Source organism: Balaenoptera ricei, chromosome 7 (assembly GCF_028023285.1).
Source record: "Balaenoptera ricei isolate mBalRic1 chromosome 7, mBalRic1.hap2, whole genome shotgun sequence".
In the NCBI taxonomy this organism is placed as follows: domain Eukaryota; kingdom Metazoa; phylum Chordata; class Mammalia; order Artiodactyla; family Balaenopteridae; genus Balaenoptera; species Balaenoptera ricei.
Genome location: NC_082645.1, coordinates 40,292,653 through 40,309,361, shown reverse-complemented (window position 1 = coordinate 40,309,361; position 16,709 = coordinate 40,292,653). Strand labels below are relative to the sequence as shown.

The 16,709-nt window shown below is 41.1% G+C and overlaps 1 protein-coding gene across 6 annotated transcripts in view; it reads right to left on the bottom strand.

Moving 5' to 3' along the window:
* The window catches only part of LYPD6 (LY6/PLAUR domain containing 6), a 110,844-nt gene that overhangs the window by 26,583 nt on the left and 67,552 nt on the right, over positions 1 to 16,709 (bottom strand). For 3 of the 6 annotated variants that reach the window (XM_059927131.1, XM_059927135.1, XM_059927130.1), the window contains 3 exons: positions 6,445 to 6,499; positions 4,592 to 4,640; positions 163 to 351 (listed from right to left, as the gene is read on the bottom strand). In XM_059927131.1, the coding sequence (XP_059783114.1) occupies positions 163 to 280 (118 nt within the window). In that variant the 5' untranslated portion in view covers positions 281 to 351; positions 4,592 to 4,640; positions 6,445 to 6,499. The remainder of the gene's footprint in view (positions 1 to 162; positions 352 to 4,591; positions 4,641 to 6,444; positions 6,500 to 16,709) is intronic. The other 3 variants (XM_059927134.1, XM_059927132.1, XM_059927133.1) reach the window with 2 other exon arrangements.

The following is a 16,709-nucleotide window of genomic DNA, read 5'->3' as shown; positions in this document are numbered from 1 at the left end:
GGGTGGAACACAACGCATGTTTTTGTCGCATGCACGCCCCCCTGCAATTAAATCACCCGGTTTCCCCTGAGTGGAAGGCTGCCTCCTGCCGGCCATTTTTCAACTTTCAAATCTTATTGGGAGTCAAGTGACATTTCTGCAGCCAAGAGAATGGAGTCTTACTTGAAGGGTGGAGGTAGATTATGTCTTTGACGGTGAAGTCTCGGGACTGAGCAGCTTTCAGACAATCAGCCAGCAGACTCAGGAGCAGGACCCAGGCCAGGGCAGGGCCAGCTTCCATGGCAGACCGAGGCGTCACTCATCCAGGGGGCCCGGGAGCGGGGACTCGGGACGTCGGAAGAGGACTTGCACCTGAAATACGAAGCCAGAGTCATGTCAGTGTCCAACTCGGGAAAGCCACGGAGACTCGGCCCAGCTCCTGTGACGGCGGGATGAGCTGGGGAGAAACAGGGAGCCGAGGGCACAAGGAAGTGGGTAGACATGGAGAGAAACTTTACAGACTGTAATTTTAGAGTACTTAGAAAATTTCAACCCAAATCCATTCTTAATTAGGTTGCTAAAGCTCCACTGCTAGCAGTCCCCTCTAACATCCAGCAGAGACGGTATCAAGAAAGATTGAATTTTAATGAAACGCAGCTATTTTTGCCAGGAGGAAAGGGGCTGGCTGCCAGAATGCAACAATAAATAAGTCAGGTGCAGAAGCTCAGAAGCATTTCCTTGATACCAGCGAACGCCAGGTATGAGAGTGCAGCCTTACTGGGTCATGCTGTATAGGCTAGACTTTCAGATTTGGAAAAAAAAAAAAGGATATGTAAGTAAATTGGCCTCTCGTGAACCAAGATATGTCTTTATAGCTCAAAATCTCCTTAACATAACTAACATTATTGGCTGTGTACTGTTGAAGTTCTTTATATATATATATATGTATATATCAGGTAATTCTCCTCATAACCCTATGAGGTAGGCACTGTTATCATTCCATTGTGAGTAAACTGAAGTCCAGCAAATACGTAGAGGAGTTGATTTAAACCCAGGCAGTCTGGCCACTGAGGCCACACTTAATGGTGATACTATGTTCTTCCAAAGACTGAGTCAAGGTATATAAACAACACCTGAAGAAATGAGATCAAGGTGTCACTGTAACACTAAGCAGTCATCATTCTATCCTTTATTTGGACTCTGCCCTTTTCAATTAAAACTGAGAGCAATAAAATTTTACTAGGGTTGAATTGTCCAGCTTACTTAGAATGTAGATATATATCTTAATTTATATGCGTTGTTCGCTTGCCATCTTATTGCTTTTCTATAGAGTCTGTTCCTTGTGTTCTATTTTCTGAATACCATCATTCTAGCACCCATGCAGGGGGTCAAGTTAGATATTCACTTTATTTTAAACTGGCTAAAAAAACATAATTTGGACATTTTGTTTACAAAATTTTAATACAAATATTCAATGGCATTTTAAAAACAGCATAATAAGATAATCCTAAAATTTTGCTGTCAAAACAAATAGACCAAGAGTAAATATATTACAAATCAAAATCAATAGAGAAAATCAATATCAGACTAATCAGATATTAGAACACAGTACAGAGTAATATTATTCAAAACAGGATGATAGAAAGTATAAAAATGAATTCAGAAAATGAAACACTCCAAGGAGCTCAGACATAGAGCTATTTCATGATGCAAGCAATTTTTCAAAATTACAGAACAGGAAAATATGAAATAATAGTAAGATAGCTTTATTAAAAATCGTGAAAAGATTAACTGACACCAAACAATGCACGATACACTCAAATTAACTCCAGATGGATTGGTGTGTTCTTTATTTTTTTCAAATAGACAAATTGTTAGAAAATAGAGAACTCTTATCACCCTGTAACAGCTTGATGATGCCAGCTTGCCAATTTCACGCTCACTACGCCCTCTTCTGTTTGCAATTTGGTTCCCCCAAGCAGGTTTGCAATCAGAAAGGGAAGGAGCTGCTCGTTCACTTCCTAAATGTGACTGCCTGGCACTGTGCTAGGCACTTGGTCAAATAATGTGATGAGAAAACAAATATCAAGGATCTCTCTCCCTCTGTGAGTGACAGGCACAAACACTATCTAATCTTAAGCGAATGCAAGAGTTCTTCTGTGTACATCCATCAGGTCGGGTGAAGCTGCACCTGAGGGACAGATTTGCACAGAGCCCCCTGGACCCCTGAATGAATTGCACCAACACCCGTCTCCTCACAATCTGGGCTCAGTTGGAGAGGAATGGTGAGGAAAGCTTTCTGGTTTTATTTTGAATAATTTAACATTAAATATCAACTAGTTGCCAGCCTAAGTTCTTTTTAATGTGAAACTTGATGTCAGCACGTACCAAACATTGCAAGTGTCTCATTTTCATTAAAGCATTTCTCAACCACAGTGTTCCTTCCAGTTATTAATTTAAAAGTCTCCCTCTGCGCAGTCTTTGCATAAGCATTATGCATTACTTAATGTCATCTGAAATGAACCTTACTGCAACCTCTGTGGCATGGCTACCCATCCAAGAGCCTTCATTTTACAGCTTGTGTTGACTATGTGTGAGTAACATACTGAGGGGAAGAGCTAGATGCCTGGATTTGAAACCTTACTCCAATACTTTCTTGCTGTGCAACCTTAAGCCAGTTACTTAAGCATTCTGTTCCCCAGTTTCCTCATCAGCAAAATGAGGATAATACTACCTACCTTAAAAATGTACTATGAGTTGGACACAGAGAACAGACTTGTGTTTGCCAAGGGAGAGGAGGTTGGGGGAGGGATGGAGTGGGAAGTTGAGGTTAGCAGATGTAAGCTATTATATATAGAATGCATAAACAACAAGGTCCTACTGTATAGCACAGAGAACTATATTCAATAGCCTATGATAAACCATAATGGAAAAGAATCTTTTAAAAATGAATGTTATATATATATATATAAGTGAATCACTTTGTTGTATAGCAGAAATTAAAACGTATATCAACTATACTTCAATGAAAAAAATACAGCTTTAAAAAAATGTGCTATGAGAACTAAATAAACATGTAAAACACTAAGAACAGTGTCTGTCACACAGTAAATACCATGTATTAACAGTATTTCCCAATATTTTTACTACTATTGTTTTGTTCAAAATCAGTCAGTATAGTTTTCTAAGTGAAAGTAAACATGGTACAATTAACTTTGGTTCAACACAAGCTCACTTTCCTTAAATCAGAAAAATATGACAATTCCCAAAACTACTAAGTATGACAAATCACAATCCATATGTCTCCTCTACCCCACCTTTGGTCCCATGGCCAGCCAGGCAGGGACAAAGCCAGGGGGGAGAGGCCTAAATGCCACCAGCATTTTAATATGCTGAGGCTCACAAAGACCCAAGGATTTCTTGCCATCCCTGTCAATGAAGCAAACACGTGGGTGCTGGTCTTCTACACCCTCCCTGTATTTACAAGGCCTGTGTTCCACCCCCATAATCCCTACCATAGCTGCCTTAGTTAGATTTTACTTGTGTAAAAGATGTGGAAGGAGCACAGGTCACGAGCACACCTTGTACCCCTGCCAAGGCCCACATCTCCAAGTGTGCTCACAGGTCCTACACAGGGTGAAGTATCATGGACGAAGTTAAAACAACCATTTCATTCATTAAAAGAGATTCACCTCTACTTGGCAAGCTTGATTCTTTAGGCCTGATTTGTTTAGAGCAAGTTTTCAAACTTGGAGGGTTCAACTACTTTTTAACCATGAATTTTATGTGTTTAATGCAGAGTTTTCAAATTCTTAAAGTAGTTGACACTTTGTCATACCAACACATTTTACTCATGAAATTGTTCCTTCTTTAGCAAAAAAATGTATGTATTTCTAGGCTTGTTTATGATTAGAAAAAGGACTGAAAGGACAAAGACCAAAATGATGTGGGATTTCAGGTAATTTCGATGTTTTTCTTTTTGCTCAATTTGCATGCTCAAAAATTTTTGATGAGCATGCATTACTTTTATAAAGAGGAAAACAGTTTTTGGAAAAAATCGTTCTTTTCAAAAAGTGATTTGACAGAGTAATTTCACTTTTATGCACAAATGAAAGTCAGCTTTTCACCCAAAGCCAATGAATATAACCTTAAAAATGCCCATGTCTCTTCTAAAATAACAGAATCCATATTTGATAGAATGTTCCCTCTTTCCCTCTTTTGCCACACCCTTCGCCAAGTGCCATAGGCCAGGTGCTGTTCACAGCAGAATCTGTGCAAGGACTAAAGGTGCTAAGACTTTATATGGGAAGAGCAAGCCCAAGACAACGAGGGTAAAGGAAAAAGAGAAAGAAGGAAAGGGAGAGGGAGAGAGAGAAGGAGGGAAAGACAGACAGACAGATAGAGGTAAAATGAAGCTAGGAAATATAAAGCAATGTGATCCTAGGTTACTATGCAGCTCACCACTTCACAACAAGCCACAGAGAGATAGAGGATTCCAAGGAACAGCTGCACTCAGTGTGGTCCACGGAGCAAGAAAGGAGGGGGAATTTATTTGTCTTCCTGTCTCTTGTCTCCCATTGATCAAGGTCCACTCCACGAAGAACTCACTCACCTGTATTTCAGCAGCCAGAGTGGAAGGTCAACCCCGTGTGGATGGACCGCTGACCAAGAAAGAGAAAGAAGGTACCAGTCACAGGAATCTGAGATAACACTCGAGGTTTATCTCTAGTGCATGTGCTATTAATCCTGGTAAACACATTGCTTTTTTTTTTTTTTTAAGGATCTGTTATTTTTATTTATTTTAAAATTTTTTATTGAGATAAAATTCACATAACATAAAATTCATCATTTAAAAATAATACAATTCAGTGAGGCCTTTTTGTATGTCCATAGTATTGTGCAACCATCACCTAGTCTAGAACATTTCCATCATCCCAAAAAGAAAGTTTGCACCCATTAGCAGTCAGCCCCAATTCCCTCCTCTTCCCCCACTCCTGGCAACCACTAAGCTACTTTCTGTTGCTATGGATTTGCCTATTGGCAACATTTTTTATAAAAGGAATCATACAACATATAGTCTTTCATGTCTGGCTTCTTTCACTTAGTATAATGTTTTCAAGGTTCATCCATGTTGTAATGTGAATTCGTATATCATTCTTCTTTATGGCTGAATAATGTTTCACTGTATGGATATACCACTCATCAGCTGATAGACATTTGGGTGGTTTCCACTTTATGGCTATTGTGAATAATGCTGCTTTTAACATTCATGTACATTTTTTGTATGAACATATGTTTTCATTTTTCTTGGGTATATACCGAACAGTGGAATTGCTGGGTCTTATGGTAACTATGTTTAACTTTTTGCGGAACTGCCAAACAGTTTTCCACTGTACCATTTTACATTCCCATCAGCAAAATTTCTCCACATCCTTATCAACACTTACTTTCATTAAAAAACAATTTTTATTATAGCACCATCCTAGTGAATGTGAAGTGCACTGTGGTTTTGACTTCCATTTCCCAAGTGACTGATGTTGAACATCTTTTCATGTACTTACTGGTCATTTGTATATCTTCTTTGGAGTAATGTCTATTCAAATACTTTGCTCATTTTTTAAATTGAGTTATTATCTTTTTATTGTTGAGTTGTAAGAGTTCTTTCTATATGCTGGACTCTGGACCCTTTTCAGATGTATGATTTGCAACTGTTTTCTCCCTTTCCCTGTGTTGACTTTTCACTTTCTTGATGATGTATTTTGATACACAAAAGTTTTTAATTTTGAGGAAGCCCACACATTGCTTGTATAAATAATTCCCTTATACAAGTCAAGCCCAACACAGCACAACACAAAAAAAGATCTGCATAAAATGCACAGTAAAAGAACTTGTCTACTTTATAGTAGCCAGAGCTATTTTTCCACCGCTTTTTTCCATGAGAAAACAGGATGGGCAGGACTATTTATTAATATCACCCAACTGCTTACATTTCTGCAGTAAATCATGAAGCACCACTCACTGTATTAGTATTTTCTAGGAACTGAAAAGTGAAAGATGAGTGACATGCATTCACAATTAGTCTAACTGCTACTGAAATATGGGCTCTGCTGAGGGGGATGTATTTTTTCTACACAGATTCTCAGTAGTTGATGGAGCTTTAATCCCTAAACCCCACAAATACCATGTTGGACATGCTCAGTGATTTGAAGGGTCTTTTCTAGGACTTTGATGTTTTTCCCTGGAGTCCACTGTGTGTTTGGAATGTTCTAGACATTTAGAAAAGATGTTGTGTTTCCATTTTGTGCACTGCTATTTGAATATGCGCTGAGGATTTGCCCCTGACTACAGCTCTCTTATGAAGAAGTACACTCTCATTTTCACAGCTCTGTGACCTTTCATTTGTTATTTATGAGCTTTTGCAAATATAATACCACTCTGACAGATTTAATTTGTGCTCTAAATTACCTTTGCATGAGTTACTCAACTGCTGGTTTTATTCCAATAGATTACTTGCTACACTCTGAAAAAGAAAAAAAAATTAGTTCAAGATCTATTAGACTTCCTCCACTTGGGAGAAAGTTGAAAAGAGCTGCATTCTGATTTTTACTCCATGGTACTAGATAGTATAAAGGAGGATTTCTAACTCTAGTCAGAGAGGCAAAGTGATAGAACCATAACACAGGTCAAGTTTTACAAATCTACATTGTAATGGCTATTTCATAGAGAATCCATGAAAAAGAGATTACTCCCAACTCCTTAAACTGGTCACTGGAAGACAGTGAAGCACTTCTGGAAGTTACATTGACTAAGGTACCAAGTACTAAATGACAATGCCTCAATAGCAAGTCAATATATAAGCAATTGTAGAGTAGAGAACTAATCCAAATCTAAATGTTTTTCAGTGCTACTCACATTAAAATTTGAAATGCCTTAATACAAGAACAAAATTGAATTCTAAAGCCTGAAAGATCATGACAAATCTTATTTAATTTTCAATATATATAGACTATGCTTCATGCCTTAATGACTTGAAAAAGTTAATCCAGCTCCCCAAAGTATAAACTAAAAGCATGATGTCACAAAACTAAGTCTACTGAAATATATCATTTTGACCACAGTACCCTTCTCATAGTTTGGGGATTGCTCATAATATGTGGTGGTTTTAAAACATGTCTGCAAATTAATTGACGTGTCACCATTAAGAGGTGGGGTCTACATCTTCTTCCCTTGATTCTGGGCCAAACTTATTGTTCAGTTGACCAGTTTGTGGTGGAAATGACACTGTGTGACTTTCAAAGCTGGGTCATAGAAAGCAATTCAATTTACACCCAGGGCTCTGGAACACTCAGGCGGAAGCCAGGTTAGCAGTCTGAGTGCTTTGAATGCCATGCTGTGAGGAAGCTCAAGTAGTCCAACAGAGCTATTGAGAGTTCAGGAGGAGAGACAGCTGCCCTGCTGGCTGCCAGCTGCTCCAGCCCCCTCCCCTCCCCTCTATCCCAGCTCCAGCCGCTGTCTGGTTGCCACTGCATGGAGACTCCAAGTGAGAACTGCCTAGCCAAGCCCTTCCCATATTCCTGACCCACAGAAACCAAGAGATAAATGAAATAATGGTTACTGCATTATGCCACTAGGTTTTGTGGTTTGCCTTGTCTGGAACATAAGGAACTGGAGCAGGAGATTTAATTAGGAACTACACAGTTCTCTGCTCATGAAGATAATTCACTTTTCACATTGGTTGCAAGGTACAGAAATCCAAATCAAACAAGCTATAACCAAAACTGAGGGGAAGGGGGTAGGGGGAAGAATTTTACTGTTTCACTTGACTGTCCAGCTTAGACAGCTGGACTTCAACCCTGTTATCAGGCATTTCCATCCCTCAACTCTGTTTTATCCCATCTCTTGCCTTTGTTCTCATTCAGGTCTTCTCAAACTGTGGCCAACAGTAGCTTCAGAAGCATTCGCAGCGAGGCCCTTTCCAAACTGTTCCAGGGAAAGCCTTAAAAAGGAGAGAGGTCCATCCTTGGACCATAACTGGCCAGGGGAGTGTGGCATTCCAATTGGCCAGGGCTGGGCCACTAGCACGTCACTGAGACAAGCACACAGTGTCAGCTTCATGGAAATCACATGGTTTGAGAATATAGGAGGTATTCGTTTCCCAAAGGAAAATCTAGGTGTTATCAGCTGAAGAAGAAAAACTGGATGATGGGCTAGCAGAATCACACAGATATCCACTACAACAAACAACACAGACTTCTAAGTAACCTCATTAGCCTAGAAGTGCAAAATAAAGCTAACAGCAGTTCACATGAACACTTCTGCAAATGCCAGAAGGTGGGGAGGTTACCTATTGACATGATTTGCTTCTGTAACAATGGAATATCACTCCATTACAATGTTCAAATCAAAATATAAGGTTTAAACAATGAAAATATAGGTCAAGTGGGCATATGGAATCAGTTTTGGCCTATACTTTCCCCTTCGTATGGGAATGGCTCTTCTATTGACATACGTCATGTGTTGCTATTGGGAAGCACCTTGTTCTCACATGGTCCATCCTACAGGCCACTGTCATTTGGGCCAGGGTTGGACATCTGATCCAAGCCAAGCCCATCAGGATTCTTCCTGGTATTTTTCAAGCCAGAATTGGGAAAAGACAATCAGCCCTCTCTGAAATAGAAGCCCCCAAGAAGTAAAACTCAGGAACATGTGTATGTCCTGTTCCTCCGCATGTGGAGGGAGAAGATGAGAATGAAGCTTGCTGGCCAACAGAGACAGAGAGGAGAGATGGAGAGAAAAGCCCAAGCTATATGCAACCCTTGCCTTTTTAGCCAATTTTTAACTCTTCCCTTAGAAGCTTCAGTCTCCATCCAATAAATACCCCTTTTGCCCAAGCTAGTTTGAAGTGGCTTTCTGTCCCTTGAAATCAGGAGCTCTGACTAATTCAAGAGTCTTCCAAAAGGGTCCAGACACCAGGCTATATTTTCCTTTGTAACAATTATACGCTTTACAATAATACATCTTTAAGGCCTATCAACTAAAAGGTTAGAGTTGGTTTTTTAAAATGTCAATAATAGAAAACCAGGCAGAGATTATCTCTTTTAGACTTCGTAGACACTGATGCTTCATTTCCATAACCTACAGGGTGATAGATTTTTACATATTCCCAATTTAAATTGAGGATCTATTTGCATAAAAATCAGTGCTTTAAAAAAGTATGTATTTCTTTTTCAGGAACCCCTTGGCAAGGGCTTGAGTTATAGGGGAAAGCTACCTTTCTATTTTGCCCCAATGTGATTTAAAGGTCAGATGCATCAAAAATGCTTCAATTCCTGAAGGATAAATGATGCTGTCTAAGTATGCCTAGCAGTATGTTCACATTTCTAAAAGATGTTGCATTAACTCTCTTCTGCTTGTTGACTGTATGCTTGTTTGCTTCCTCTATCAATGTGAAGGTTCTAGAGAACTGACGAGAAGGCATTTTGAAGTGCAAACAGCCATAAGGGGATAAAGTCAAAGAACTCTCCAGGCAGGAATGGGACACTGGGTACATTTCAGCTACAGCCTGCCATTTTTTATTTACTTGGAAGGGAGTAGCGGTTTGGAGAAATTTTTGCTTTTGTGTCTTTTATTAAATGTTTCTCTATGTTTAAAAACGTCGTGTTTTCAAGGAATTTCATCTTAGAAACCTTCCAAAAACGTGGAAGTTCAAAATGTACTCAGAAACAATATGATAGTTATAAGTGGATTAAATTGCAAACACATTTGCTCTTGGGTTCAAAATAACCCAGTTCCAAATCCAACATTTGGATTACTGGGCATATGCCTTCCACCTCTTGACCAAAAAAGAGTTATCTTGGTACTGTACGGAGGCAGTCTTCTCCGTATTTGGAGTGGTGCGTTCATCTTTCCCCTGCTAATTTAGAGTGTTTCCAAAACTTCAGTGATAATCAGTTATAAAGCTGACACTGCCTGCTCTGAATCCATGGGGAAGTTCTGCAGTGTTTGAACCAAGTTTTACTGGCAGGGACCATTGCTTGGTGTTTGGGGTCACTTTGTTTTGGTTTTAGAGACCTGGTGTGAAGATTCTTTTTGAGACCTTGAGGCCTATTAATTCTTCATATCACCCCTCCCAGTTGCCTTTGGCCACTGCCATGCTCACCCACATTAAGTGATGTCTGCCTCTCCTGCCTCCTCTTACCATGTTCTCTGAAAGCCAGATGGAAACAAATGACCCCACATCTCTAACCTCTTCATGAAGTATTCCTTCCATTGCTTCATGCATGGACTAAAGCCTGGCTCACAGAGAAAATACTACTTCCTCTTGGACTTCTGTGGTGGACGGTGCCCATCCTTCCAAGCCCCATGTATCCTGGGGACAGGAGGTCATCAAAATGCCTCTCCCTCCCACTGCAGCCTACAAAACATTGCTCTTCCTCTTCAAATGATTTTCCTCCTCCTCTCAAAGGCTAAACCAGCTGCCCTTGCGGCTGTTGTGAATCAGTTGGAGAATATTAAGAATACGGCCCACCATCAACCATTAACAATGACTCAGGCTTATCTTGATTCTCACCCAAGATTCAGAAGAACCAACCCATCTTAAATCTTGTTCCCAGGGTTCCAAGAATCCTAATCAAGTTTTTGTCAAAATGGCCTTGAAGATTGTTTCCATTTAGCCATGAATAACTCAAGTTTAAGAAGACTGTGTAACTGCTAGTTTGATAGGTGTGGTGAGCCCCTTCAGGATTTCTTACAGTGTAGGAAAGCCAGCCTGTGCTCTCTCTTCTTGTGGGAAAAATGAAAAAAGGAAAAAAAAAAATCAAACAGCCAACGTCGAAACAATGGCTTAAGTAAAAACCCTATGGCTATATTTTTTTCAAATCACTGGGTTCTTTGTAGCTAACTATAGACAGTCCCCAGTTTACAATGGTTCAACTTAACGATGTTTCCACTTTACAATGGTGCAAAAGCGGTAAGCATTCAGTAGAAACTGTATTTCAATTTTGAATTTTGATCTTCTCCCAGGCTGCTGATTGACATGGCTGGTGATACGCGGTACCATCCTCCCTCCTGATTCTGGGCAGCAGCCGTAGCTCCCATCAGCCATGCCGTCAAACAACCGATACACTTACAGCCATTCTGTATCCAAACAACCATACTGTTTTCCACTTTAAGTACAGTATTCCAAAAAACTGCATGAGATATTCAACACTTTATTATAAAATAAGCTTTGTGTTAGATGATTTTGCCCAACTGTAGGCTAATGCAAGTGTTCTGTTTAAGGTAGGCTGGGCTCGGCTATTATGTTCCGTAGGTTAGGTGTATTAAATGCATTTTTGACTTAGGATATTTCAACTTATGATAGGTTTTTCAGGCCCTAACCCCATAGTAAGTCGAGGAAGACATGTACTAAATCTTAACCAATGTTTCTCATTTAATAAGTAATATGTTTTTTAAAAACAAATCTATCCATGCATTCATCCTCCAAGTTTCTGATCAACCAGTACCTTGAGCTACACACAGTATGTCTCTCTCCAGATTGCTCAAAGATCATCAGTTTCATTTTTGTGAAAGGGTATCGGGGTCTGCTAAAACTCACAGTCTAAACTATAACTTGACTTTTCAAGAACACAACACATTAGCACAGTCATTTTGAGGAAGGAAGGATCTCCTCACCCTGGGTTTAAAGGCACAGGAATGTGTCAAATGACCCCCTAACTCTATGTCATTGAGGTAGGCATTCTTCCTTTGTAACACACCATCTTCATTTATAAGTCTCCATAAATAATAGCTATTAAAGAAGTCTACTATTGCAGCAAAACAGACTCTAATAAGATTTTACATAGTATTCATTCAGGCAGAAAAAGATGTAGGAGTTATTAATAAAAGAAAATTGTCCTTGATAATAGAAACTTTTTTTGTTTTTGTATCTAAATGAATTCCCTTCTTACTGAAAAAAATTACTGAGCAGCTTCTTGTGGATAAGGAAATGTAGGTATCTAGACAGACGCTGCTCTCTGACTGCTGACACTGAATTCAGCCATGTGAGAGTGAGATTCCTCTCCCCTATTCCTTTTTAATGTTTTCCTATTTCTGTTCCTCAATTGTCCCCCTTGTTTTCTATACCACTTGTTAACTCATTCATTCATTCATTATCCTCCATCTAGGTGGGTATAGATAACATTTTCTGTTAGATTGGGTTGGCCAAAAAGTTCGTTCGGATTTTTTCCATAAGACGTTACGGAAAAACCCAAAAGAACTTTTTGGCCAACCCAATACTTGTTAATAGCTCCAGCTTAACACACAAATTCTTCAACTCTATTAGTAAAATCATTAATGCAAATTCTCAAAAAATCTCTTTAAAAAGAGAGATGATGCATCTTTGAGTCATTTAGTCAAGCGTGATCATGGTATGATGTTGACCTTCTGTCCTTACAACCAAGGCCACTTGTCTGTAAGATGCCAAGTAGAGGAGCCAGCTAACACAATGACTGCACCAACCCTACACGGGTCCTTTGGGGAGGAGATCACAAGACATTATCAGTGAAACCCAATAAGAGGTCCATATTCCTTCCTACCAACAAAGCAGCTTAACTGGAAAAAGGAAGAAAGGAAGAAATGGAGATAGGGATGGCCCATTTCATTTTATAAAGATACAGTTAGCCTCTAGGTTCATACGAACAATCATTCAAGTATAGTAGTAATAGGACACTGGAAATAAGAGGGATTGGAGAAAACAAAAGATGTTAAAATTCCCAGGTGTCTTAGCCAGAGGTGAATTTATCACGTAGTGAAGGGTAAGCCTCAGGGTCCCTGATTGCATGGGCCTCTGCCAAGACCCTTTCCTAATGTTAGGATTCTAATTCATATATTCTTTTTCTTAAGGAGAGGTCCCCCCTAAAAACTCTGGATCAGCCACCCCTGGCCAGAGTAATACAAAAAAACAACTTTTACTACTCGTAATATTCTTGCTTTTTTTCCTGCAGGGAGTCAGGTTAATAAATAAAAATACATGCTGTCTGTCATTCTACTCTCAGGGAAAGGACAAAAAGAAAAAGAAAAAGAAAAAGAGGGAAATCCAGCACATTCACAAAGGCAGGCCTTCTCAAAATTGGGGAAGTGGTATTTGAGCTGGAGAAAGCAATCAACCAACCAAGTAACTCCGTCCCTCTTGGCCGGTCCTGCAGCCCTGTGTGTGGGCAAATCTCCTAGAACCACTCCATGGGAAAAAGAATGCTAGGGCGCCTCTAAGGCGATGGGGCAATTAAAGTCAAGAGAATTAACATGTGCTTTTTAACTACTTTAAGAAGGGTCAGAGAAACAACATCTTATCACCCAAAAGCAGGGGCAAAGGCACTGGGACTAGAAAGGAGGCCACTCTAAGGGGAGCCACACGGCCACAGCCAGCAGTGGCACGCAGGGCTGACCAGGCACTGGGCAATAGAGCAGAGAGGGCGCTGAGGGTGTTAAGTGCCAGCTCCAGAGCCAGGAAGACCCCAGACCCCTTTACCTCCCACCTAGGATTGTTCTGAGGACAAACAGATAATGCCTGGATGACTGTGGAGCAGTTGCTAAGGGCACAGGTTCTGGAGCCAGCCCAGGTTAGAATTTTAACTCTGCTCCTGATAGCTGACTGACTGTGGGCAGGTTTCTTAAACTCCTCTCTGTACCTCAGTTTCCTCATCTGCAAAATGGGGGAAATCATACTGCCTATGTCATAGGGCTCTTAGGAAGACTAAAGGAGATAATACACATAAAGCACTTTGAACCATACCTAGCACATGCCTGCTGGCTAATATAATCCTCAAAATCAGTGTCTAGTGGCCTAGCGAGGTATCCGGTTACTCATTTGGGTCTAGACGCTGGTTCGGAACTGTCTTCTCTCCAGTCCAGAAAGGAGATGTGGGGCTTCCCTGGTGGCGCAGTGGTTGAGAATCTGCCTGCTAATGCAGGGGACACGGGTTCGAGCCCTGGTCTGGGAAGATCCCACATGCCACGGAGCAGCTGGGCCCGTGAGCCACAGTTGCTGAGCCTGCGCGTCTGGAGCCTGTGCTCTGCAACAAGAGAGGCCGCGATAGTGAGAGGCCCGCGCACCGCGATGAAGAGCGGTCCCCGCACCGCGATGAAGAGTGGCCCCCACTTGCCTCAACTAGAGAAAGCCCTCGCATGAACCGAAGACCCAACACAGCCAAAAATAAAAAAATAAAATAAATAAATAAAGTAGCTATAAAAAAGAAAAGTGCTTTAAAAAAAAAAAAAAAAGAGGGTTGGTCTTATATATATCCTCATATTAGTCAGTCTTTAAAAAAAAAAAAAGAAAGGAGATGTGAAAGGTCTTCAAAAAGGAGCCTATGCAATGTCGTGTTCTATCAGGAGAAATCGAAAGCCCAAGTTGCTTGTCAGATTTTCCAGCTGATCCCAAACTAAGATCAGCATCCTGCCGTGACAATAAAAACAGAGGGCAGGTGAATTAAATGAGGCAGACAGGGGAAGGTCTAGGGCAGGATTTCTCAAATTTGAAAAATGCTTTCTCCTTTAAAGAGAAAACAGGCTCACAGACAGAACCTTTCCTACCCCCACTGTCAACTAATTAACACTTATTATAATAATTATACTGCTACTCAGATATGCACAGATAGAAAACTAGGGTTAAGCTCCTTTAAAGCCCATGTTATAGCTTTAAAGCTAAACAAAAATTGCCATATATAAATAAAATCACATTCAGATTAAATACAATAATTAAATAAAAGGGAAAATAACATAACAACATTTATTGAACATTTACCACAGGGTTGAACATTATGAAATTGCCACTGTTTGATCACTCTGCCCTACAAAGATGGCAATTTCATATAGTTCAAACAACACATGCGAGGCACTAAGTGCTTTCTGTATTCCCCACAACACTATGAACTAGGCATTATTATTATTATTATTATTATTTTAATTTAATTAATTTATTTATTTATGGCTGTGTTGGGTCTTCGTTTCTGTGCAAGGGCTTTCTCTAGTTGCGGCAAGTGGGGGCCACTCTTCATCGCGGTGCGCGGGCCTCTCACTATCGCGGCCTCTCTTGTTGCGGAGCACAGGCTCCAGACGCGCAGGCTCAGCAATTGTGGCTCACGGGCCTAGTCGCTCCATGGCATGTGGGATCTTCCCAGGCCAGGGCTCGAACCCGTGTCCCCTGCATTGGCAGGCAGATTCTCAACCACTGCGCCACCAGGGAAGCCCTAGGCATTATTACTGCCCCATTTTCCAGATGAGAAAACCAGAGCACCAAGAAATAAGGACACACATTTTAAAATCTTCTTCAGAACTGGCAGGAGCCCGAGGACTCAGCTGCAGATGCCTAGAGACAAGCAGACACCTCTCTGGGAAGCCTTGACCTAGGAGGCACTTACACACCAGGGGTGGGGTGATGGAGGAAGAGCCAGGCCCAGAAAAGAGTGTGTTCGGGCAAACTTCAGTGAGAGCTAGAAGGACACCAAGTCAGGGACAGCATCTCCTGCTGGAAGGAAGGGGCCACCAAAGACCATCTTGACTTGGTGTCCTTTGGGCTTTGTTCTGAGTGGGGCAAAGGGCTTGGCTGGTCCTCCCAGGAAGACAGGCGCTGGCCCTCCTCAGGGATCAACAGTTAAGGTGAATACATGGAGACAGGAAGAGCAGGAGAAAGGATAAAAGGATACAAGGAGATAAAAGGAGAGAGGGTAAAAGAGAGAGAAAGGGGTGGTCAAAAAAGGTCTCCAAATTCGCTGCATTTTAGAATCACCCGGGATCCTTACAAACTATTGATGCTGGCTCTCACCCACTAGGATGTCACTTACGGGGTGTGAATCTGGTATTGAGATTTTAAAAACCCTCCAGGTGATTCTAATTTGCAGCAACGTTTGGGAAACTTTATCATGCTTCTGCAAGTTGCTGGTAGAAGGAAACAGCCTCAAAATATGTTCCCTTCATCCATGGGCAGCCGCAAAGCATGCTGAAACGTTCTCCACAGCACTCAATTACGGAACTATTAAGCAGTCCAGCATAACCAGTGTAATTTATTCCGCTAGGTGCCCTCTGTCATTCCTTCCTGGCTCCTTAGAGTACTCAGGAAGAGAAGTGGGCAGGCTGCGACTTGTAAAATGACCACAGCTTCCCACCTGGTTTCTTCACTGCTCTGACTCCAAACCTGACAGGCTTCTCTTGGGTTCTTAGGTAATCACTTCCCAAAAGTGGTTTTCATCCTCTTGATGAAGTGATTGTCCCATGTTGCCCTTGAAATGTTCCAGGGTGAAGTGCACGCCACCTTTCGGACTTAGCACGCTTAGTTTTTACGACAACAAAACAGAAAATGCCTCGAGGCCTCTCCTGAGACAAACATACTCTCACAACCATTCCTCTAAAGGCAGCCAGAAAGATGGGTGAGTTTTTGAGAAAGGAAACAAATACGCCAACATTTTCAGAGGTGGCATGGAGTGATGGAAAGAGAATGGCTTTTGCACACTGCAGACTTGAGCTCAAACCCTGGCTCTGCTGCAAAGAGCCATGTGAACTTGAGCAAGAAAACTGAACTGCGGTTCAGTCTCTCGTCTGCACTGACACACCCGCCTTCAACTCTTCGGGACCCGCACCCTGACATTTCCACTGTGAGTGACTGTGCTTGTGAGGCAAAGACTTGATTATTAAGTGGCGCCATCTCTTTGGAGGTGGCAAATTTTCCATCTTCTCTGATTTTCTAGTCACTCGTT